This window comes from Molothrus ater, chromosome 1, assembly GCF_012460135.2.
Source record: "Molothrus ater isolate BHLD 08-10-18 breed brown headed cowbird chromosome 1, BPBGC_Mater_1.1, whole genome shotgun sequence".
Lineage (NCBI taxonomy): Eukaryota > Metazoa > Chordata > Aves > Passeriformes > Icteridae > Molothrus > Molothrus ater.
Window position 1 is genome coordinate 29,549,538 of NC_050478.2, and position 26,122 is coordinate 29,575,659.

Below are 26,122 nucleotides of genomic sequence, written 5' to 3' on the forward strand. Positions count from 1 at the left end.
TTCTCATGCCTTGAAATATAGACAAACAAAAAAAATCAATTATTTTTGTATTATGTATAATTTTGTGTCAACTAACCCACCAGAAAAACCATGTTCATGGATTCTAGAATTGTAGTTTTACTTTAAAGTCTGACTTTTCTCTAATTTTTGAGTTACTCTGCTTTGGAGTTTAGACTGCTTACTTATTTGGTGTTGCTCAAAAATGAACCCATTTTTCAATGATGGGTTCCATTCCTAGTTCACCTCTTTAAAACTGATCTAGTCCTTATTAAAAAATTCAGTATCAACTCCTTTCTTTCTTCACTCATTTTCATGATGTCAGCCCAGTAAACCCTTGACTTAATAAAAGTTTTCTTGAGTCAACTGCCATGCAAGCTAATCTTCAGTTTCAGGGACAAAATGAGAAGACATCTATATAGACAAGGCTGAGAACATAAAAAAACTACCAGTTATTCCTTCTTGGATTGCACCAATAATGACCAGATAAGAAGTTCAAATTAAATATCTTTCAACAGGACATTAATTCACCCATTATCTTATCTTGCAGGCCAAATATGATTATTTGTGTGGACAGGGTCCTGTTTGTAAATGGAACCTGCCCCTTGCAAACTACCGAATAGATCCACACTCAGGTAATAGGAGCTCATTTCAGACAGTTTGCTACTACTTGAAAGTATTCATCATTAATTCTTAGAGAAGGGACATTATCAGGACCCTCATGCATAACCTTACCAAGACTTAAAGGAAAGTAAATTAATAAATATTTTTCTTATACTATGACATGGAAAAGACAGCAAGTCAATCAAAGAGTGAAGATAGAAATTCTAGTTCCCCAGGTAGGAGGACATTTTTTGTTTCAAAAAGTGTAGAAAGAACCCAGAAGCTCTATTTTTGAATAAAGACATGTATGCCCATGTATGAGACAAAGTTCCAAATATATTATTTTTTTGCATTAGTGCAGCAGTGGTGCTTAAAGGGCTTCCTCATTGTACTGGACATGGCATGCTAAGGAAAGTCCATGCTCCCAAGAGCTGACAGTGCATTTATCATACGCTGCACCCCACTTCCTCGTGGTGGCAACAAACGCATGAAAATGTTCATCAGTGTGTCCTAGCTGTTATCCTCCTGGGCGTTGTACCAGAGAAGGTTTTAGAGAGAGATGGAAAATCTCACAACTTCCTTCAACTTAGGCTCACAATTCATCAACAACAGCTCCCATCTTGGAAAGGACTTTGATCCTTGTTCAAGAAAGGTGTGGCAATACTGACCAATTTTTTATAATTACAGTCTGTTTAACATTTTGTCCAAATACTATTGGACATAATTCACATTTTAAATAATAGTTCAGGGGGGAAAAAAGGGCAAAGAAGATTCAGATTGTGCATGATGTAGTCAAGATGTATCAACAGGGCGTAAAATGATGTTCATGTCCCATCCCACTGAGGCACAACTACAGAAGCAACAGCAGCACAGTCTGTTTCTGCAAGTCAACATGGTTTTCTTAAGTGGTCTGATTCTGAAATTTTCTACAGTATGCTTATGACTTAAAAAAGCGTGTATTTTTCTCAAAAGTTGAGGGAAATTAAAGAATCATAGGAAAAGGTCAAAATATGCAGGATCCTCAGATTTAGGTTCAGCAAAAGCCTAAGGAAAGGAAACATGCTAGGGTCTAAATCAAGAATAAAAGAGGGTGAAATCAACATGAATACGATATATAGTCCTAAGCAAACCTTTGTAGACATCTCCAAGAAGGTGTGCAAACCTTTTGTGAGAGCTATGCCAATAGATACCCAGATCTGCTGAGCTACACAGTAATTTAACAGCTGAAAGCACCAGTTTTTTTAGGTATAATCAGAGTATCTTCTACATGACAAATTGCTACTATCCAATGTGGGTATCATCTATTCCTTTCATGAACTCTAAGAATTTAAACAGATGAAGAGATCATTATAGCTTGAAATCTGACTTAATATACCAGAAATATATTTAGGAAGCAGAAATAACAATTATCCAAAGATGGTTCCAGGGTGGCAGAAATTTCTGAAATTATACAGCTGTCATTGAAAATGCAAGATAACCTTTTGTCAGTAAGATAACTAGGAAAATCAGCCATTTATTTTTAGGCAATTCATATGTCAAGTTGCCAAGGAGTAAGATCACTGATCAAGTTTTAGATTTTCATCTTCCTAAGTATATTGAGAAGACAGTTATTTTGAAATTCCCTTTGCACACAGGAGATGTTTAAGGCAATCAAAATAATTTTTAAACTTGACAAAAGAACACACATAGTGTACGAAATTCATTACCTCAAATCCAGTTCTGAAAACCTGTTTACAAGTCACAATCCCACAGAGCACAAATGTAGGCTATGAACAATAAGTTGTTCCATAACTCCCAGTGTGTAAGAAAGGAAAGTAGTAGAAAGTGCTCAGAAAAGTACATTGCCTTTTGTACCCGTTTTTCTAAGGAAAATTACTTTTGGTGAAACAAAATGCTGTTCCATTTTAGTCATTTCTCTAGATCTTCTGCTGCTATTGATCATAAAATGTACCTATCCCATTTTTACTCATTATTACAAAATTTTCTCTCAGATACAGAACCTTGTGAATCATTATGAGTACAATGTCCTGGACTATCTGTACCATTTCTTTCTCACTCAGTATTCAATATTTCTATTCAATATTTCTAAAAAAGCAGTTAAGAAGCAGTAAGGCAATAATGTTGAAATGTCAAAAATTATGTTCAGCTCCTCATTTGCTCTAAATCGATATTAAGAGAAATGTAGGAAATGGCAACGTTCGATCCGGTGCAAGTCATCACTGGGACAAAGCATAGCTGACTCTAGACAGGACCAAAGTACTTGTCTGAAATGCATCCTTCTCCCTGGATGCCTTCTGCCTCACTCCCCCTCCTTCTGATGTTAGGACGTGCAGGCAGATGCCCTTGTCACTGTCTAGCCCCTGTGTATTTGCTTGGATTGATGCTCACCGTGCCTAACTCCCTCTCCAGATGATGAAGATTATGCCTTGTCCTGCCTGAAACAAAGCAGGCACCAATGAGCAGAATTTGCTAACTGATGTAATGCATATGCAGGTATTAAGTCACGCATCCTCAAAAAAAATTTGAGTTGCTCCATAAACACTCAAGTAGTCTGCTTAGCGTGAAGATTCACATGACCACTTTCCTTTCCTGCTCTGCACACCAGCTCCCCTTTGAAGTAAGGAGTCTGCCTCAAGGTCTCGCTCAAGCTGTTTAAAGACCCCAGCAGAAATAGAATAAGCAACCTGGCAGCTTTTCTCTCCAAGATAAGACTTTTCCAAGACAAATGTGCTCTACTGAAACAATTCTAAAACTTAGGAGTGTGAGAGGTTCATAAATGCAGAGCCAGGTCTTTTTTCCTGCCAACACTGAATCTCCATTCCCATAAAAGTGAGGCTTCAGAATTCATAGTTTATAGCAGCAGACCAAAAGCTCTCTTAACTCTGATTTAATAAGTTTTGCACATATACACAGCACAAAAAAAAGTCTATGTGTTACACACAGGAAGAAGCTAATTCTTTTCTGCCATATTAGTATATAGAATTCATGAACATGACACCTTTCAGTTCTCATAAAGCATTTTAAAAACTGTTTATTATTTCAGTTCATCTCATTCTAAAAGTACTCAACCAGCACAAATATAAACAGTGAACCAGCCTTGAAAAAACTGCAGTTTTTGTTCTGAACACCTGAACATTTTTGATGTTTACATGGAGATCCTTCAATTATTCCAAACTTATGTTCTGTGTCAATTCTTAGAAAATGATCACAGAATCACAGAATAGTCTGAGATGGAAGGGACCCACAAGGTCCAACTCTTAAATGATATGTCTTTTTGACTGGATTTATGCTGTCTGCACAATAGTTTTTTTCAGGTCAATTTTTTCTGGAAGACAAAGTAAACAGGAAATTCACAACATTTAACTGTAACAAAACTAGCTATCAAAATAAAAACAGAAGTTTCAAAGTTATGAGCTCAGTATTAGTTAAAATGGCTTGAAGATCCAACTTGAGCGCGACTTCATCCCAACTATTTTTGATCTGGAAAAAATCTTCTTCACTGCATTTATTACAACTTCAGAGACTTTAAACGAATCAATAGAAAAAGTGATCCCTTCCTTGCTCAGTAAAATGCAGAAACATTCTTTACAGTTGTCATATAACTAATAATCCTTGAAGTGCCTGTAACATAGAGCTAACTGTTTAGTGGCCCTCAAATTTTCTTTCACCCTGTAACAAAGTGCTTTACCAGTAATACAGAATAGCAGAATAAACCATCTAAGGACATAATCAAAGGATCCTTATGCAATTTTATTTATACCTCCTTTAGCTATACCTCAGTTTATTTAATCTTATGGGGGTTTTCCCATCACATTTTGTCTGTGATACATCAAGACCTGAACAGTTGTGTAATTTCAACAAAAGGGCCTTTCCAAGACCTAAAGCTACCAAAATCACTTCAGAAAAATCATCTGTAAGCACATTTTCAGTTTGCTCATGGATTCATTTCAGAATATTTTGGCAATTGCAATTTGGAAAGCAATTCCATTTTTTAAAACAAGTAGTATATTTTGAAGTAATTGAACTGTCATGCAAATGGCAGACATATACATGCCTTTCTTTTCCTTGCTTTTGTTCTGTTACTGACAAAATGACCCGCAGGATTAAAAGTGAGCTAGAAAATATATATGATCAACTGGAGCCCCAATTTTTCCAAAATTGGATTTAGTATCTCCCACTATAGCAAGTGCCATACTCCTTTTGGTGTAAGTTTACACCATTTTACTATGGGTCTGGTTTATATCTCCCCATCATTAATGCAATCCATTATCAATACAAAATACAAAAAGAAGGAAAAGAGGAAGGGAAGCCCCATCCCATCATCACTTGAGGTTTTGTGATGGGGTAAGATCCTGGGTCAGGACAGGGTGTGGTGCTATACATCTCACTGGTTCCACAGAGCATTTTATCTTCAATTCCTTTCAACACTTCAGTATATTACCACTAAAGAAAATAGAGACACTTCAGCACTGTGCTGGGACCATGCAAACACTTGGTCCATGGCAGGAAAGGGACAGATTCTGGAATGGCTCCTTAAGTCACTTTTTTGTAACTTTTTTTCTAAAGGCCATATTAACTTATAAAAATCACTATATACTAAGAACATCAGAAGGCAATCTGCACACAAGGGTTAGAATAAGCTTTGGACAGGGTAGAACTGAAGCCTGTGGTTACACTTGAAGTAATTACAATAATAGTTTCTACTGTACTGTGAGTTCAAAATGGGAGGTATTAAGTTTGCCAGCAATAAAAAGTAGAGTGGAAACATAAGTAGTTTAAAAGGAAATAATTCGTTTAAAAGAATTTGTTCATATAAGAGCAAATTTAATATTTTATTTATGGGACTAACAGCAAAAAACAAAATACTGGCTGTGAATCCAAATCCATGATAGAACTTTTACTGAGCACATAATAACACTGCTCTCCAACAATAACAGTATTCCAACAAAGAAAAAAACTCCCTGGAAATACTGATGTCAAAACTCTTAACAAGATTTAAATTATTTAGAAAAATGGAATGGATAAAGAAATGTGAAAGGTTTTTCAATGCTATTTATAAACTACATTGTAAAACTGTCCCATTTAAAAATTCTCAGCTTCTGCTATGCCAGGGGTCCACTCCTAACAAAGATTCATTAGATTTTCCTGAAAATGTTGGCTTTCTTCTATTAGTGGTTTTTCCTTCCATGATTTCACCTTCAATTAGAAGCTTCTTGTATTTTTTATAGTCACAGACATTTGTACAAGTAGAGTCAGTTTTTTTATTGGCAAGAAAGCTTAAAGCTACTTTGCTGAAAGTAACTGCAAACATTTAACAACAGCTTTTTTTCTTCAATTTTATAATGAAGTAAACTGTGCTAGTTAAGTTAACATAAAAATGAGTTACAGAGGCAAAAATCAATACTTTTTTTCCCTTCACAATGAACATACTTGCCTATCCGTACCTAACTTCCACAGCCTTTTTCAGCAGAAATAGACCACCAGCTAACAACTAGATCAATTTAAAGACTTTAGTAGCTTTCCAAGACTTATTTTTCACATTGAAAAGAGGTTAAAGATAACACTTAAGCCATAGGTTGTTAGGAACAGAGACTGCAATGAAATAAATTCCAGCTCAAGAGTAAAGAAAAAGCAGATGCAAACTTACACATGAGAACACTTGGCACTAAAGGCAGTCAAGGCCCAGAGGGGTGACCTGTGGAATGAAACACGGAGTGCAGCAAGCAGAGGACCATCTAGTTGAAAAATGGAGCCTGAGAAGTGTGGAAGTCAGAAATATGGACCAGGAAAACAACATGCAATGCAATGGATATCACAGGCCTAAAAGAGTTTCCTGGACTCTTTCCTCTGTCCCTGTGAAACTGGCTTGGTTTAAGTAGTTTCCAAGGGCCTGCAATTCATTTCTTGGCTAGGCAGGCTTACTTTCACTGAACACAGTGATCTGAGGTTTGTTTGAATTCCTGCTCTGTGGAAATCCAGTGTACTTTCTAGCAGGTGTGAGAACACTGAGGCTCCTTCAGTTGCAGCTCATTTCCACTTTCTAACTACTTTATCTCCGTGGATGGAGCAAAAGTGACTTTTGTGTTTCCTGGCAGTCTGCTGCTTCAAAGAGCCTTATAGTGATTTGTTTATTTCAGAGGAAATGGAGACCAGTCAGTGATGACAGATTTATTGGTTAAATGGACATCACAAAAAAAAAATTCATGAAGCACAGGCTGGCTCTAACCACACTGTGAGAACTCATAGTAAGGGGTGATGTGCATTCCAGTAGTCCAGTCCTATTTAATCCACTCCACTCTAATCTGTACATTTATATTACACCTTTCACACAATTTCCGAGAGCTCTGTACAGAAATGTAATAACCACTGTAGTGAAACATATCCAGGTATGCTGATGGCCTACATTTAGGCTTGAAAATGCAGCAAAAGGAACCAGACTGTTGAATATCTCCTGGCAACAAGTCAAACAGTGACAGGCAAGAAAAAAATGGTTGCCCTACTTCTTCCTATTACATCACAAGATAGAAGAGAATTTCTTATTTCTGGAGAGACAATTTACAATTTGGCAATTCATAATAGCTCCTATTAGGTGAGAAATTTACATTGGAGCAATTAAATATGAAACTTGATATGGAAGTTATTGAGACTCAATATTAAGTTGTACAATTAGTTGATCAAACACATACAAGAGGAAAAGGAGTTTCAGCAGTTGGTAGGTTTGCAATGCATGAAGGATTATGCCAAGGATTGCATAATTTCAATGTGAAAAAAAAATTAAAATATTGTAGAGAAAGATACTATCAGACTTATGTTGTTATAGTCTTCCAATGATAACTGGTTGTGATAATTGCATCTGTCAAAGAAGGTAAAACAGATTTATGAATAACATACAGGAGCTTGTTTTGAAAATCCCAAATAACCAGACAACTGCTGGTTCTCTCTTAGGGTGAAGAACACTGGTCAAAGCAAGCACTGAGACACAACCAGCAGGGCATTCCACTTGATCTGGATTCAATTTCAGAAAAATAGCTGGCTGAGGTCGTGCATCAGCCAAACAAACATACCATTTGGAAAGAAGCTGGAATATTTGTTGAGGCAGAGAAATATATCTGTACATCACCTCAAGACATATGGTTCACTAAAGCACATCTGCCAATAATTGGCTCAAAAATTCATCAAAATGTTAAAAATGCCTCTATTTAAGATGGTAAAATAAAGAGTGCTATTTATTCTTTGGAGACACATACCTGCTCAAAAATACTTTTATAGGTAAATTACCCAGCTTTTAGTAACTGGCACTGTCATTGCATTTTGAGTCCTCCTATTTCCCAGTCTAGTTTGACATCCTGAATGTTTTATTTCTGTTTATACATAAGGAAATGTAAGCTGGTTCTGTCCTCTATATAGACTGAAGATCTGAAGTATGGAGTAACTACAGCAATGTATCAAGATTATTGAAGGAAATGAAACTAGAAGATCTACACAGGGATTTCTGTAGGGAGCATAGTCATGGAGATTTGCCCAAAGTAATGTACTTGCTTCTCTGCAGAGGCAGTTTGCCTGGCAAAATCATAATGCTACGGTTTTGGAAACTAAACTTCTCCTTGATTTCCTGACGCTGTCTTAGTTCAAAGCAACCTATCTGCTCTACTTTTGGGTTGCAGGGTATTACAAGGGCTGTTTTTATTAAAATTGAATCTTCATCTTTTAAGCCTACTACTAGCCTCACCCTTTTAGTGATAATTTCTAAATTTTTAACATTTATAAACCAAGAATGAAGCCCAAAGGTGCTTTTGAATCATAGACAACACATTAAACACCCCACAGCACAGAAAAATTTCAAATGGTACTTGTACTGTATGTGTGTGTGTGTGTGTGTATGTGTGTGTGTGTGCGTGTTCACACAGAACTTAGGTGAAAATAAGAGCTAATCTTTACTATTGTTTTCTTAACTATAAGATATTTTTCTTGATCTTGATTTAACCCAATCCTGCTATTATGTATTTCATGATCATCTATATCTTATCAACCCTAAAGTATAAGCACACTGATATGCAACCATCTACACACTAGGCTCAGTTGAAAAGTTTCTCAGGACTGGAAGCTCACTTCATGGAAGAAAGGGCAAAGCCCTGCTTCTTCTAAAATATTTTGTATTTTACAAGATAGCCAGTCTAAAGCAAACAAAAGCATATGAGTGTACAGCATTTTAAGAGTCCACACTGCTTGAACTCCTTGCAAAAGTGTTACCAAAGCATTAGATGCAGAGAATTAATGTCTCCAGGATGAAAGCAACATGAGGGACATGTATTTTTAAAATTCAGAACACGCTGAAGGGGTTGCAGCCTTGCAATATTCACAATAGACCTCCTAACAATAAGCAAATGCTTAAAGGATATAGATGTGGGACAATTCTGGAATATAATGTTTACAGTTAAGTTCTATAGCCAAGAAGAGATAGGCTAAAACCTAAAAGCTGCCTCAACACAAAAGGATCAGCTTTCAAGAAAACTGCACACCCAACTGTTACCATTTAGGCACCTAAATGAAGAACAATGGGGGCTTCTGGGTTCTGAGCTCTTTCAACCATCTGGTCCAAATTCTTCCCCTCCATATGAATCAAAACAAATGTTTAGGCTACTAACTTTCCATTGCCCTTTAAGTTTAATGCCAGCTTTTCCAGCTTTTAAATTCCTAAGCATAGCTAGATGAATAAAACACTAACTTTGCAGAATACCCAGTTAGGGACTATTTACCGTATTTTATTTTTATTTGTAGCTGGCATAAATTCTGTATAGAGTCATTGTAAAACTGTATCTTTCAAAACAATATCTTTTAGAACAAAATCTTTGTTTAATACTCTTAATGTTTAATACATTAATCCATCTTACTTGGCTATCCAAAGGTGGTCAAACATTAGCTCACAGATTTGAAAATGCAACAGACTGAAAAATCAGCCTAAAGCAAAGCATAGCAGCAGAAATAATAAAAAAACCCAAGTTAATTATACAAGAAAACAAAAAAGAGATCACATCATGGTGTAGAAATAGAATATAAGTCAATGTGTGCATCAGCACACTCTACTAAGGGAAGTTTTAAACATACAAAATTCCTGCTGCTCAAGACAACTACGTCCAACCTACAGTGGCATGGATCCTGATACAGGAGCTGCAATGCTCTGCAAGAGTGCAGGATACATCATTGTGCCTGGACCCTGATACATCCTAGGATGTTTAAAATCTGTACTAAATAATCATAAGAATGTATTTAAATGTTAGAGGGGAGCTATTAAGACAGACAGGCATTATGGTAGTACCACACCTCTGCAACTCAAACAGATCACGCAGGAAATGCACAGCATTACCTAATACTAGCCCTGGGGGAATAATAGTCCATTTCCAGTCCTCTTCCCCCTGTGGGAAACCTGGTCTGCAGAAAAGTGTGCATTCAAACATATTAAGAAAATCTCTGATTAAAAAAACAGAAATTTTGCCAGCCTGTTACAGAGAATACTGAAATATTCAACACTTTCAAGCAAGTTCACGACTGGACAAAAGGAAATAACACCTGAGTATCTCACTATTTTTACAGCACATACAGCAGCAAAGGACAGAGCAATTAGTGAACACACAAAAATATGAATAGAAATCTGGGTTTTCTTCTGACTTGATGCAAGAAGAACTTTTCTTCAAGAAGCACATAAACAGAGTTAGAAGAAAGCATCTTTGCTAATTTACATGAGTTAATTTAATAAAATAAAATGTGTGGAAAAAAACATACAGTCGACTTTCAGCTTTTCCTTTACTGAATAAGAACCCTTCCCATCAGTTTTTCTTTTCCAAACTAGGTTCAAAGTTTCTGCTGCTCTATAATTCTTACAAAAATTATGTCCTCTAAATGATACTATCCTAAATGGCCATTATACCAAAGTTAACTCTGAGCTTCATTCGTAGAAAGAGTTTTGATTAAGGAAAATAAACAAAAAAATTTGGAATGAGTGACTTGAAGAAAACAAATACTCCCCAAATTGGCTACTCCTGTCTATAAGAGTATATGAGAACTGCCTTTTAAGTCTGGATAACAAAGAGAAGGGATAAGTTACTGAGGACTGCAGGACTGCAGTAGAGTCTGAGACAAGGCACAGAAAAAGAAAATTCAGAGTTTTTTAAGATGAGTAGCAGGCCAAAATTCCTGAAACTTAAATTTATTACACCATGGAGTCTGATTCCCAAGATGGCTAATGAAGGCAAGCTATTTTTTAAAATCCAAATGAGCATTTAATAAATGAGTACCACACTCAAAAACCATATATATAACCCATTTTGTCATACTGAATTGAAAGGAATCAACCCACACTCAAGCATTTTAGTCATCACTATTTCACTCTATCTGTCATTTGTCTAATAAAAGAATATTAATATGGATTGCTGTTTGGCAGGGGGTACTTTTTTCCCTATACATAAAATTCCTCTAGATAAATCAGCTATACAGAAATGTAATTATCTTATAATTAATTCTCTCAGGGGGGTTGTTCAACCACTGTCCACTGTATTATCTGACCATCATCCACATTCATTATCCTGGAATAATTTCATCACTACTGAGGGGTCTGTAATTCTTCTTTGGAACCAGAGTAAGCTTAGCCTAGAATGACCAGCATGGAGAAAAGAGGAAAAGAGAGGGGGAGAGATGGAGAGAAGGGTTTTTGCTCTTCTGTGTAGATTGGAAGTGAGGTGAGGTGAGGGGTGATGAGAGTCAGTATGATTATGACCCAAATACTTTTCAGCTATGGCAGTTTTGCCGCATTTCCTGAAGAGGAGCAGCCTCTTGATCCTTTTTAATATCCTTATTAGTCTCTAGTTCAAGAAGTGTGTGTGAGGATGTATTTAACTCTCATTGAAGTCAATGGCTCTTAAACATATGCTCAATTTTTTTCACAAATCAGGACTTTAATCTGTTCCTTATGCACATTTAGGATTACAGAGAGGTCTTCTGTTTTTGAAGTTGCTGGAAACATCAGCTTGCTGATGAGAGGTGGGGGAAGGGAGAAGGACTCCATCACTGTCAGAAGTCTATAACTTTTCTATTTTTTTTCCTAAATTTTGACCAGAAGATCATTTGTCTTTTTTTTTTTTAAGTCTTCTCAAATAGTTAGATTCTTATGTGTACTCCAGAAATGTGAGTTACTGACAAAATACACTTATAGGTTTGTTAGCATGTCCTCCTTTCCTCCTCTAAAAAGTTGATAGAGCTTTTACCAAAATCCCAAAGAGATATACTCCTAGCAAGGGAAGAGAAGAGTTGAGACAAAAGCTGTAAAACTGTCTCCGTCCTACTTGGCAAATGCACCTCAATTCTCGCAACTACTGGTTTTGTCTACTTCAGTCCTGGAATAAAACCCTTTTCACTGAGCCTGAATGTTGTGCCAAACTGTATGGTGACTTTTTGATATGGAAAAAAGCCCACTGGAGACTAGCCCTACAGCAGCCAATCTTGTGAGCTGATCCTCATCTGAATTTATGTCTCTAGAGTTTAGATTTGATATTCTGTAATTTTACCACGGGTTCATTTTGCTGATATTACGCTGAAAACTCTAGACACTGAAAATAACTGAAAAATTACCAAACCCAAACATTCAAAAGGTATCATCAGCACTTTTCTTTTCTCTCCCTTCCTGAAGCTTCCTCCTCCTTCCCAAACTGGTTTTAAAACATGTTTAGAAATAAAATAACACAGTATAACCAACTGCTGAACCAGTCAAATCACATGGACTATCCACGTCCCTATCTACTTTTATTTTAGATTATATATATATATATATATATATGCATACACACACACACCCCAGATATATGTTCATGTCTATTATATCAGTGAAATGGAATCACAAAAATATTTTACTGTTTTCAAAATTCTTCTTACATAAAACTGGAGTAAAAGAACAATTTGCCAATGCTATTTAAAGATTTTACAGGCCCCTTCAAAATGAGACTCTACTGTCTTTGAACCACATTCCTTCTGCCACAAGTAATTACTTAAATTCTTAAAGTTAAAAGAGTGCATTTTAAGAAAGTTAATTTTTTTTTTTCACACATTTGGCTTAGTTTCAAGTATTTTGTTTTTACACACAGCTCTGCTCAACACTGGGTACATCACTGTTATTTGATACTAAATGTCAGTATTGTCAGGTGTCTGGGTCATGCTTGATTTTTGCTATAGCTGTTTACAGAATCTTCTCTGTGGTGCACAACTCCTTTTGGAGTAAAAACCTCTAGAGAAGAGAGGGCATATGAAGGATTTTTTTGGGTTTTTTGGTTTTTGGTTTTTTGGTTTTTTTTTTGTGTTCACTTCCTGTCTTGCACACTTTTCTTACAGACCATAAGTCCACAGAAGACCTGTGACGGACCTACAGTTACCAAAAAGAAGTTCATGGTAAAAGAGATGATAGCTTGGTGACAATGGGTAATGACAGAATATTGGTTTTAGATGTTTCTTGCATGTATTTGAGCCATACTGAAGACAGAGAAAAGTGTGAATGGAAAAAGGAAGAACACAGTTAAGACAGCATGGAGAAAATGTTGAGGTAGGTAAGAAACAGGATCTGAAATATTGACTGAGTCACTGGGCAACACCTTGCAGTGAAATTAGCTTAACTCTGAGAATTTAAGGTAGAACCAGAAGAATTATTCTAGGAAGGAAATTTCAAAAGGATGTGATTGAAATGTATGATCATTTCATCAGCTTTGGTTTTGGCAGGCTTAAAATAAGAGCCAGGAGAGGACTAGGGCAGAAAAAACAGGATTTAATTTCTGCTAAGTGGTGTAAAAGTCATTTGCAGAACAATCTGAAAACATGTTGGAAAGAGAGAAGACAAAAAAAAAAAACAACTTGCAAAGTCTCACAGCAAAATAAGTTCTAAATCATAGCTCTCAACCTGGTCAGAAATAGCAGTAGCCCGTGGCCTTGCACTGGGGAAACCAAGACAAAGGGTTTTCTATGCCTGTAAAAGATGCTTTGCGCTCACCCTTGGTCTCTTTTGTGAGCATTTTTTTCCTACATCTGTGCATTCTTGCCCTGGAAGGAAAGGAAATGCTGTCTGTTTTTGTAAAGAAACCAAACTTTACCACATAAAGTTCGGCTTTATGGAGAGCAGAGATATATGAGCCATTAAATGGCATGGCAGGGAAGGCGCAAAGGCTGACTAGTGAGACCTCCTTTTTTGTGCTTGTTGTCCAAGAGGATACACATATTCCCTAGACTTGTTTCTGTTCCAAAACTCACAGGAATACTCTTCCAGAGGTATTTAGGCAATATGTACTCCCCTCCAAATATCTTCTGAACTAGAAAGGCTCCATGTAGGTTTGTATCAACACCTCAGATAGGAGCAATACTTCTGGCATTTCCACCTCATTGTAGATTTCAGATCTGCTTTTTGTAGTAAGACTCTGCTGTTAGGTTAACAAAGTCATTTTAATTAACAGGCCAGCAATAAGATGCAGCCAAACTCCACTACATGAGTAACACCAAGCTTTCCAGTTCTCTACATAAGAAACCCAACCAAATGTTTCCCAGTTTACATGGATGCATCTTCCAGTTTGTGTTGAACTAAGACGATCAATTAGCTGTGGAAACATGCTTGAAATACACAAGATAAGCTGAGCCTCCATAAATAATATTTTCAGGGTATCTACCCACACGTGGTGGAACTACAAACATTTCTTAGCTGCACAGCATAGAGCTGAAGGAATCAACAAGAGGGTAGTAACTGACATGCTTCTGCTTAACTTTGTCAACATTATACTGTTAATTCCAGAAAAATAATACAGTAACCTAAGCTGTGTCAGAATTAGAGTAACAGACGGGCAAAGCTGTGACTACTGCAGGAGGAAAGGAAGTGGCTTTCCCAAGAACTTTGAAGGACCAGGGTCATGCTCTAAGTTATATTTTACCAAACATACTTTAAAATGGCTGGACATTTTTAGCCACTGTAGTTGAAACACACAATCTATATCCAAAAAAAAGGGTTTGTTTGGGTATCATGTCTGGCAAAGCATTCCCAATATGTTTGCAAATACAAAAATCTGAAACTGCTGATATTTCTCATGCCAGCAGACTGCACACCCAATTGACGCCTTCTGTCTTTGTCTACATTTCAGTTTGGAACCAGTGAAATAAATTAGGTTTATAGGGTTTGGATACTGTTAGATTTCTGTACATACCCTCATATTAAAGTAATAAAGATGTTTGCCTCATAAAGTTGTAGCAATGTATTGAAGTGTAAAAGCAAAGGAGTCAGAATGAGTGAAGTAAAAATTAAAATGCAAAACTAAGCCAAACTACAAGAAAGTTCAGCAGAATATTTCTTTATAATATGGAGCAATCAAAATTGTTTGTACTCCTCTCCAGCTTTATCTTCTGTGCATGTTCACATCATTCTTTTAAATTTAGAATTTAAGACATTGCATTTGCCAATATATTTTAATACCAATATATTATTTCATAAAAACAAATAATACAGACAGAATTGTCACTCCCTTTATTGACGCAATAAGCTATTAAAAAAAATGTAAATTAAAGTGTTAATAATACAAAAAAAGAGAAAATTCTGCAGATTCAAGATGCACCATGAACAACTGCTAATGAAGCCTTCTATTTTTATCTGACTCCTAACTGTTTCATCTTGTATTGCCTAATGGAACTAACATTACATTGCCCTATTTAGCAGGTCACTGCAGTTCTTAAGTTATTGTAGGTTACATCTAATGGAAATCTGATTAAGGTAGAGGGTCATATTTTTTGTTTTGAAATTAAGAGAGTGCTCATTTTGCATGGATGAATGGAAATTGAAAGGCTATAAAGTCACACAGTCCTTCAGAAATAGACTTCTGTAAAAAAAGAAATAGGCAGAGAGAGAGGGAGGGAGAGAGGGAGAGGGAGCCAGGAGTGAGACCATTAGTGTGTATTGTTCTAATGTCCTCAGGAACGCAAAGACTTAAGACACAGCTGCAGCTTGAGGTCATTGTGGTACTCCCAAAATAAGAATATAGAAATGGGGCGGGGGAAAAGAGCTTAATATTAATATGTTAATTCTGAGTCAATCAAACCAAACTGCAAAGAACTTGTAACGTTCTCAGCTCTTCCTAAACCCTACATAAGGCGGGTATGAATTGCAGACTTTTACTAGGTTTTAATGTCTAGTTCTGAAAATATAACATTGAAAGGCGTGAATGTGCTTAAGCCCCAATTATATTGCTGCTTTCTTCTGGCAGAAAATACTATTTGGCATTCTAAGCACAGTTTTACAAGAAATCTTTGAGTGGTCAACATCGCCGTAGCTGCCCAGGCTTCTATTCACACCATTTTTAGCAATTCAGTGTACCAAAGCCTTGCAAAATATGTTGTCGTTTAGTTTAGCAACACATCTGACTTAAATTCTTTTTTCTTCTGTAAACCAAACTGATATTTTCACAAATTTGGGAGACATCTAGTCACTGTTCCTACCATTCTTTCTACAGTAATAAGCACATTTTAATGAGTAGTTTTTACTTGTCCACATATTCTATGGAGCCTACACGTTCTGGTATTCTCCACCAGATGAAAGAAAATGAAAGGCTTGAAAAGCTATTGAGACCAATGTGCCTGAGGAGCCTCACCCACTGTGTCAAAACACCCCCTGCCAAACAGGCCCCCATGCACACTCAGGATATATTGCATGCATCTAGAATATGCCATTTTTTGCTTGGCAGGTAGAAAACCCCACAGTTCATTCAACTCTCTTCAGAGCTATATTGTCAGCTCACATATGTCCAACAGATTTTTTTAGCATCTATTTTTAGGAGGACCAAAGTGGGAAACAGTTTTTTCCGCTTGGTAAATTTAAGTGACTAATGCCCTCAATTCACCAAAATGTGTAAACATACACTTAACTTCAGCAGTGTTCATATCAAAGTACTACTTCATGACTACTTCAGCTGTGAAATCCTGGCTCCACTCAATAGCTAGTTTTGACTTCAGCTTCCTGAGGTTTCATTCATCTCTCAACATACAAAATTAAATGCATACTACAATCCTCGTAAGATCACAGTCTAAGAATTAAAACTCAAAATAGTGGCAGAGGATACTGAAGTGCATCTAACAGTTTATGTAAGGCACCATTTGTCCAGACTTACTTGCAAAAAATAAGAAATAGCTATTAGAGATCTGAGAGAATGCAGAAGGAAGAAGGACTTTTAAAAGATTGCAGTAATCTGTTTCAGTTTTAGTTTTTCATATCCTATTTGCTATAAAATTATGTTCAATCAACTAGTTTTTCTTTAGTCCGAGAAGCAGCAAAGGAGAGGAAAGCAGAAGAAGAGAAGGAAAGAAAAAGGAGAGGAGAGGAGAGGAGAGGAGAGGAGAGGAGAGGAGAGGAGAGGAGAGGAGAGGAGAGGAGAGGAGAGGAGAGGAGAGGAGAGGAGAGGAGAGGAGAGGAGAGGAGAGGAGAGGAGAGGAGAGGAGAGGAGAGAGTGAAAAAGCAAGAGAAAGAGCACAAAAGAGAGAGAAAGAGAAAGAGAGAGAGAGAAAGAAAAAGAGAGAGAGAAAGAAAAGAAAAATCCACTGGATTTTTATAATCCACTGGATTTTATTTGTTTAGTAAAACTATTCTATCATAAATTAAAGATTTGACTCTGCTTTGAGAATTGCTTCCTTGGTTTCATCAATTATTTTGTTTCATTTATTAAAGAAAAATGAAAGAAAATAGAATTGAGTACAATATGACTTTCTTTCACATGACCATTAACTTCTCATAGATGTTTTCTTGTGAGGTTTGTTCAGCACAGGTAATTTTCAATACAAAGTTCAGAGTACTTTTTTCCATTGCATTGAGTAAGAAGCTCAATGCAATGGAAAAAAGTAGTCTGCAATTTCAGAATGCACGGCATTCAGTGATTATATCCATCATTAAACAATAAAATATTCAGTAGCAAATTTCCAAATATTATTATAGATTTCACTTTTGGCATATAATCATATGTCTATTTATTAATATGTGCAAATTCCAATCAAGTGACCTATCCCCAAAACTATTTGTAAAAACTTACAATTGCATATAGAAAATCAATCTACATTCTGAATAGGGGGTGCCTTAGTATCTTCTGTAGGTCCAAGATCTTGAAAAAAATATATCCTTTCTAATCTGCAGTTAGCATTACATCTTTAATATTACTGATGTTAGCAAGTAGAACTTTGACAACCTAAGTAGTCTATTTATAGTGTTTAATAGAAGACTTCAGAAGAAAACTTTCATGCATTACAGTGCACTGTCTACTACTATATCCCTTTTTTTAATGTGGGTTTTTTTCACTTTGCATCATTCATTGAATGTTAGGATGCAGTGATGCAAGTCTGCACTAGTGAAATGACAGATGAATGTATAAAATTTGCAGAGTAAAACAAATAACATCATTGTGATTTATACTATTGTCTATTAAATATTATTTTTAATGGATAGGGTGTAGGTAAACTTATCAAAGGACATAGATTTTGTAATATGTATTAATAAATAACAAGGAAAACACATGCTAGAAAGCCAAGACCAATGGCAGCAGTGGTTTTTAAAACAAGCATTCCACCGCCGTATTTGCCGTCGGAAGAATTCAAGACAGCGTGTAACAAAAAAACTTAATCACTACAATGGCTAACTGTTCTATCTCCTCCTCCAAAGCTAAGCTACGTTTAGAGTAAGAACTCACAACTTAAAATCTGGTGGTCCTAACAAAAATCAGTAGAAATTTTGTCATCCGCATCTTCCTGGTGGAATTTCCCCTAGGATGTCTGTTCATAAACCATTTATTTCAGTAACTTTCTTTTTACTGATTCAAATACTTAAAATCTAGAACTAGACTGCATGTACCCAGCACAATTACATCAGACTATTTTTGAATTCAGGTTTTCATTAAGCACAATAGAAAAGCATCTACGTGCTCATGGAAGACCCCAGACTCACCGCAGAAGTCAAATGACTTCTGGCCGTGCGTGCAGTCACACAGCTCATGCTGGTAAAGGTGATGCAATTGCCCTGCTGAGTAGCAGGAGGAAGGCTTTTTCTGCAGGGTGGCTGTGCACCATCTTGCTCGTACTCTGCAAATAGCAGTACTGGAGAAATTGTGATGCAGATCTGTAAGTCTTTAAAGCCTACTAAAAATAAAAAGCATGTACGCACACACACGCACACAAAGCTTTTAGTTTCATAAAAGTTTACAGTACTTTCCAAATGGAAGGAAAGCACTGGTATGGCCATTATATAAGTTGGGCAAACAGTCATAAAAGGACAGGGCACAGGCTTGAGACAGATCATAGGACTGGGTTCAGTGCCCAGCTGTGCACTGATGTAATGAAGTAGCCTCCAGCACTGTTTATCAAAATTCTCTAACACCACACTATTTCAGTTAGAAACCTTATTAGCGACATATGCAAGTATTTATATTTAAAAAATATGACTTTCCTTTCGCATCCTTTCAAGTTGCATTCTTAAGTATATTAGAACAAGGACACAGGGTAGCATTGCAAAAGTGAGGGTTGAATCCTACCCCACCATAACTACATTTTACTGATGGGTTTAAACTTTTCTCAGTCTAGCAGATGAAACCAGATTTATTTTGCTTCCTTTCTGGAGACTTACAAAACGGCTTGGTTGAGTACATTTTGCTACTGAGAGAAACATGCTACAGCAACTCTTCATACTGCCAAGTAACAGTGTCTTTGAAAGCAATAATCCAGTGAGCAATATTAGGGCATCAGCAGGCAGAAGCAAAGATAATGTTACCTGCCCTTGAATTTCAAGACACAGAGCTCAATCCTACTCTTGAGGAATTGAGATAGAGCATATGAAGTCATTGCATCACTAAAGAACGAGTATTTCTACACGGCAAACAATATGCGGATTAACAGGCTCAATTAAAAAACATTTATTAAACAGTTGGCAAGTCTAAAAATGGCAAAAACACAAAAAAAACCCCACTCAATCTGATTACTTACATTAGAAAATACTACAGAAGTCACTCTAGATATGTTAGGACAAATTTTATCCTAGGATGTTAAAACCAATGTAGTTAAAATTCAATGTGTATATAAAATGCTCGATTGGCAATTTTCAAACAATCAGGCGATCATAACATTTTATCAATAAATATCTACAAGAATTAAAAAACATTTTTCTTAAATGCCCATGTAAAAGAATTAAGCTCTCATTGCTTAAAAAACCTTGAGCACTTCAGTGGTTTCACTGGAGTCAATGGACCTTCTCACAAAAACATTTGTCATCCCGTGAAGGTCTGGATCAGCCTTCCAGTGTTTTTAAAAGGGTGGGTTGACGAGGAGGGGGAGAAGGAGAAGTGTAAATCCTCCTGAATCATTTATACAAACAGATAGAAATGCATAACTAGGAGCCACACATAGCTCTTTTTTTTTCTTTTTGTCCACACAAAGTTCTTCTTTGGCTAGGGGCAAAGAATTTTGAAAATGCATCAGCAAAAGAGTCTTTCAAAATTTTAGTCTTACAAAAGTTCCTGATTATATTTCCTGAGAATGAAAGTGAATTTCTTGCAAGTTTTCATCTATTAAAACAATTCAGAGAATAGCTCACTAGTAAGCCCATCATTTGATAAGTGATCAGTCTTGAAGGTTTTCTCCTAAAAGTGTGTGTGTTATTTGCCGGATTTTGAAATTGTTTCATTTATAAAATCTACAGAGTTTTTGTGGTTGTTGTTGTTGTTGTTTTCCTATGGGTAAGTGATGCTTTTATACAAGATACCAAACAAATTAACTCTTTCCAGAAAAACTATGCTTTATTATGTATTTTTTCTTGTTTCCCTTTAAAATCACACTGAAAAGCAGAGACATATTGATGAATCAGTTACACAGTGCTTTTTGACTACAAGCGTGCAGCTCATTTTTCTTACTGACATGTTTCAGAAACCAATCAAAAGTCCTCAAAACTCATGATTTCACAGTATTTATAATCATTTATCAAAATGACCTGCTTTTTAGAGACCATTTCAAACAAGTATATATGATTTATGATATTTAGATGTGTTTAAAATAAATTTCCTGGAGATACAACTTTTTGCTGCTTGCATCTTGAGAATAGGTAGGTTATAAAATATTAAAACTCAGGCGGAAAAAGTATTGTTTTTATTCATGTGATTTGTCAATGAACAAAACCCACCAGAACACACTTGGCCAAACCGTTGTAACAGTGGATTCCTGAAATGCTTTTCTAAATGCTACTATTGTAAATACATTCAAAAATATGAATAATTTTTATTACCTGCTAGCCTTTTCCTGGAAACCTGTGCCACACAGAAAGCATTTTCCCATGGCGAAATTTTGTTTCCTTTTTTTTTTTTTAAAGCTTTTCATGCCTGAGGGCAAGTGTTTAATTACATTAGACTTTAACAGGAATGCAATTTCCTTATATATTTATCTCTTGCAATTTAATATTTGAATAGCTATATTGCTTAGAAGAACTTCTTCAACTGTACTCAGCCTCCCCCTGGTCTTTTCAGCATAGTACAGATATTTTTTTTCACCATAGCATTTTAGACTTCCTTAAGGTTACCAGATCCACTCTTTTTTCATATTTCTCAGTAAATCTAGATAGCACTTCCTATATAGGCATTAATATGCTTTTTTCTCGACTGAAGTCTTAAGAAAACTTGGACCTAAGTAATGTAACTTAGGAAATCACAGAAGTAACTTTGCATCTTATGTGTTCTGCATCATCTGAGAATCAAAACCTACTTTATAATAAACAGAAATAAAATGGCCCTGAAACTCACAGGCAAGTAAAGAGAAGGGAAGGCATTAGAAAAATCCAAAATATTCCATATAGAACAACTCATACCACAAAGCAACAAAGCACTCCAAGAATATGTTTTCTATACACTCAGCATGGTTTTCATCCGCACCTCATTAGCACACAGATAATTCTGACCATTAGGGCACTTTAAAATAAGCTATTTCATTTGCAACCAACCCTCAGATTTAGTATTGTCTCTATTGTCTCTCTACTTGTACGGCCTTGACATCGAAGAGCTGAGTTACAAAGGTGAGGATGCAGATGCCATTATTCACTGCAAAATGTTACACATATAAAGATTTGTATGTACCACTCCTCAACTCACAGGCAGCTTTACCGACCCACTCCTGGGCCTAGGCAGGTTGAAAGGAATGTTCTGCAGATTATGAGAGAGCAACTACAAAACCTGGAGACACTGACAGCTGCAGCAAGCAGGGGTTGATGACTACAAAAGCAATATTTCCCAGTCCTTTGCAACGAGAAAAGCTGAAAATATCACCCTGTTCTGAAGCAGTCTTTTCAATATCTTCAAAGGGAACTTCCCAAAATGCTTAAAATCTGGGTTAGGGCTAAAGTTATATAAACTAAGTCCGTTTATATAACTATGTTTCTATGTCCTCCCATTCCCTTGCAATATGTGAATTTTGGGTAAAAAACACACAGCCCATCCTACTAAATTCTGCTTGCCCTCTGGATTTTTGTTTATAATTTTAAAACTTTGCACTCCCATCATCATAAAAATAAGTAAAATGGGGTGCCCCTTCTGGTAAATTTTCAGACTAGCTATACGGATAAGAAACAGTTACTCGTTTGGAAGGTAAATGATACAAGGAATGATCATGTTTTACATTCTTTAAACTATCTACAAACTCAGCTTTGTGATCTTAAACACACAGAAACAAAAGCTAAGTAGTGGAAGAAAGGGGTAGCCTAAGGTTAATTCAGCTCTGAAATGTGGAACAGATTCAGTGCTCAAGAAAACGCTGAGCATTCTGTGGTTTTAAGTGATATGCTTAAGAAGAGGAAATATATGTGTAAATAAGCAAGAGCATTAATAGTTGTCTCAGAATGCTGGCACTGAAACTTAAAGCAGACTCTTTCTCTCTTCACCTCTTAGTTATTTACTATTAGGATTTTTTACAAATGTCTATTGAAGTAGTTCCAAGTCTGATGAAGGCATGGAAGAAATTCTTTCAAGCACAGTCATTTGTTTAAAAAAAAAGATTAATGAGAAATAAAGGCGACGATGTTTAATCAAATGAGGGGCAATTATGGTTGACAAATATAGAAACACAGCAAATTAAAATAATTCTTGCTGCCATATAGGAGAATAGCATTAAATATCTAGCACCAAAGTCAGGACTAATAAAGGGGTGGGGTTAAATATTCAGTCCAACACTCAGGCTTTTCCTGAAGAAAAACCAAACATATAGCAGCTATGCAGTTGTAGTCAAAAGACATCTATTTTCAGTTTGAGAGATTCACAATTGTGTGAACGGTTGTATTTTTTTTCTTAGCGGAAGGGAGGAGGAAATAGTTACCTGCCTTGATCTTCAGAAAGTCTTAGAAAGTGAGGATCGAAGTGCATTGCAAGATAAACATAACCATGGCTAAAGGCTCAAACTCTTGTCCACTAATGCAGTGGAAGACTCCAGTCACTTCAGGGTAAGGTTTAGGACATTCCTTACTGGTGTTTTTTTGGTTTGCATTGTAGAATGAAATAAACAGAAAGTGATTCAGATACTTCCCTGACAGTGAAAGGGACCAATTTCCTTTTTTTCTTTAGCTCTAAATAGACCAACAAATACAATAAATCCTTACACCAGCAGGCATCCAGTTATTTTCTCAGTTGTAACAGGGACTGTCCATACACCTCAAAAAATCAAATAATTCTTTTTCTCATTGAAAGTAAAGAAGACAAAACAAAAGATTTTACCAGCAGTGTTTGAGCTAAATACAGCTTTAAACACAAGAAGAGTTTTCAGCAACTATATCAGCTATGTAAGACGCAATTCAGATAAATACGTTCTGAGTTACTGTAACTGTAAATATTTGCTAATATAATGGACAATGAAGGAAGTGATGCTATTCTTGAGGATTGTTTTTTAAAATCCTTTGTGTTGCTTGCTCTCTACCAAGTTTACAGCATTTTGAGTGAAAGAGGTTATGGTTTCAGTTGTGAACTTCATACATATCTGGAAAAGCCTTTCACTTTCTCTTCTGTGATAACAAATAATTTGCTACGCCAGCTCTCAAGTTTTTAATCTGTTGAGCCCTCTCTCTTTCAAGTGCCTCCTGCCTGTCTCTCTATATTTTTGGCGACCCCCCGGTTCATGTGTGCCCTAAAACAGAAGTCCCATCAGTTGTGTTGCCTTCGCCGAGTGGCTTTTGTCAGAGCAGGACTTTGACAGGCTTTGCTATTTTAGAAAGCAGAGATAATGTCAAGGTTTTTTGCCCATTCATTGATGCCAAATCATTGCTCTGGAATGACTGTGGGTCTACTACATGTTTTTATGCTCGCCTTTTAAGTAAGAATTACTGTGATTTTAAAAGGCAGACTGCCCCTTCCTTTCCTCTTTCCCCGCCACCAGAAAACTGAAGTGAAGCAGTTTTCTGAAACTCTCATTCACCCGTTTGCTTCACAGAGTCCAAATTTTGCCCCTTCACGCTGAGGATTTGATGCAGGCTCACTCAGATCCTACAGGGTAGCAAGGCATCAGCTCCTCTCCCGAATCCCTGCTTCCAAGGCAGAGCTTCCAAGCGTTGTGCAATCGCCTCGGAGCCGCAGTCAGCTCCACGGCGAAGGGGCGGAGGGGAAGGAGCGCGCTGGATTCTGAATTTTGAAGCAGAGGTGTCGTATCGGGCAGGGGGGAGGGGGCCGCGGGACCAGATGCTGAAAACCGCACCAAAACTACAAACGTTTCTCTCCTTGGCTGTAGGAAACTCTCCCCCACTGCCACCTTGATTTCATACTCTATCACGTGCTGATTTTTTTCTTTCTATTTCTCCCCCCGTAGCCTTAATAAAGCTTGCGTTAGTGATGGAGATCCCGAGAGCGCGTTGGTGGGAAGGAACAACCCGGCAGCCTGGTGTCAGCCGGCGGCGAGAGCACAGCTGCGGCCGTGGCCGTGCCAGCCGAGCCGAGCCGGGCCGGGCCAAACGAGCCGAGCTAAACCAGCCCAGCCGAGCGGCGGCAGGTCCGACCCCGGCGCTTCCCCGAGCCCCGCCGCCCGGGGATCCCGCCCCGCTGGGGAACGCGCGAGCCTTTACCTGAGCTGTCGCTTTTCCTTTTGCCGGACCTCTTCTCTGTTTCCACCGGGGACAGAGCCTGCCTGCCATAGTCCCCTGGCGCGCACGCTGCCCCCGTGGGAGTGTTGGTGCCCAGGCTGGAAGAGTTCGAGCACAGGACAGGGGGGCTGCTGCCCAGCTCCGGGGGTCCTCCTGAGTCAGGCTGAAGGCAGAGGCTGTGCCTGGCCGCGGCGGGAGGAGACGACATCTGAGGAATGTGCCAGTTCGTCTGCAAAGCTTGGTGCTGCTGTTGCTGGTGGTGGTGATGGTGGTGATGGTGATGGTGATGGTGCCCCCTATGATGTTGGCTGGCAAACATGCCCTCCTCATTGGGGTATCCCGCTATTATGCAAGAGGAAGAAGAAGAAGACAGATCAGGGTAGGACATGTGGTCAGATCTTCCATGCAGGGCAAGAGAAGACTGGGAGAAAGGGTGCAAGCTCTGCGCAGTGGCATGGGGGCTGCGCAGGCAGCCAAAGAGTGTGTGATCCATGGCATGCAAGTCTCAGGTTCCAGGCAGGAGAGTTTAGGAAAGATCCAACTTCACCACCCTTTGTCAACTTTCACTGTAAACAGATCGGGGCTGGGATTTTTTTTTCCAAAACGGCACCGACAGACTCTGCAGCAGGCAGCTGAGCTCAGATAATCCAGGTCTTTAGCCCTAGTGGCCAGTCTCCGCTGCATAAACACTCGGACCTAGATGAGCCGTTCTCAGAGCTGCTCAGATGTCAAGAAGTGGGAGAGGTTGAAGCCAATAGAAGGTGGTCCCAGAGAACTGCTTGAAGGGGGAAACAGCTTCGAGAGGTTATAAATACAGTAGTGTGTAATGTGAGCTGGGGGCTGGCTCAGCAGCACAGCACTGACCACATGCAAACTCCCTCCAAAACGCCAGCGCCGTCCCCGCGCCGAGCCGCTCCGTCAGCGGGCGGCAGCGCCGCGCACCCGCGCCCCGGGCGCCCGCGGCCCAGGCGGGGGGGGGGGGGGGGGGGGGGGGCGGCTCCGCGGGGGCGCAGCCGCTCGTCCCGGCCCCCGGGGCTCGGGGCCGCGCCCCCCGCCGCGGCTGCCCCGAGCCCCCCGCCCCGGGCGGCCCCCGCAGGGCCATCACCGCCCCGTCGGGGCTGAGGGACCGCCCGGGGTCCTGCCGCCCCTCGGGGGCGGCGGGCGGGGCAGCGCAGCAAAGACGCGAGGCGACGTGCGGGGGTGACTCTGGGGCGGGGGGCGCGGGGGGCACCGCCGCCCCGTTTCCCCGGGGGCCAAAGCGCTCTCGCCAGAGCCTCACCTGCAAGCCCAGGTGCGAGGGCGGCGGGGTGCGGGGCCGCACGGGCCGGGGCCGGGGCCGGGGCCGCGCTGCCCCGCTCCGAGGGTCCCGGTGCGGGTCATGCACCCGCTCCGCCC

At 38.6% G+C, this 26,122-nt stretch overlaps 1 protein-coding gene across 1 annotated transcript in view; it reads right to left on the minus strand.

Moving 5' to 3' along the window:
- The window catches only part of MEOX2 (mesenchyme homeobox 2), a 52,047-nt gene extending 26,561 nt beyond the window's left edge, over positions 1–25,486 (minus strand). Inside the window, exon 1 of the mRNA XM_036379089.1 lies at positions 24,710–25,486. Within this exon, the coding sequence (XP_036234982.1) occupies positions 24,710–25,220 (511 nt within the window). The 5' untranslated portion in view covers positions 25,221–25,486. The remainder of the gene's footprint in view (positions 1–24,709) is intronic.
- Between the last annotated feature and the right edge of the window lie 636 nt (positions 25,487–26,122).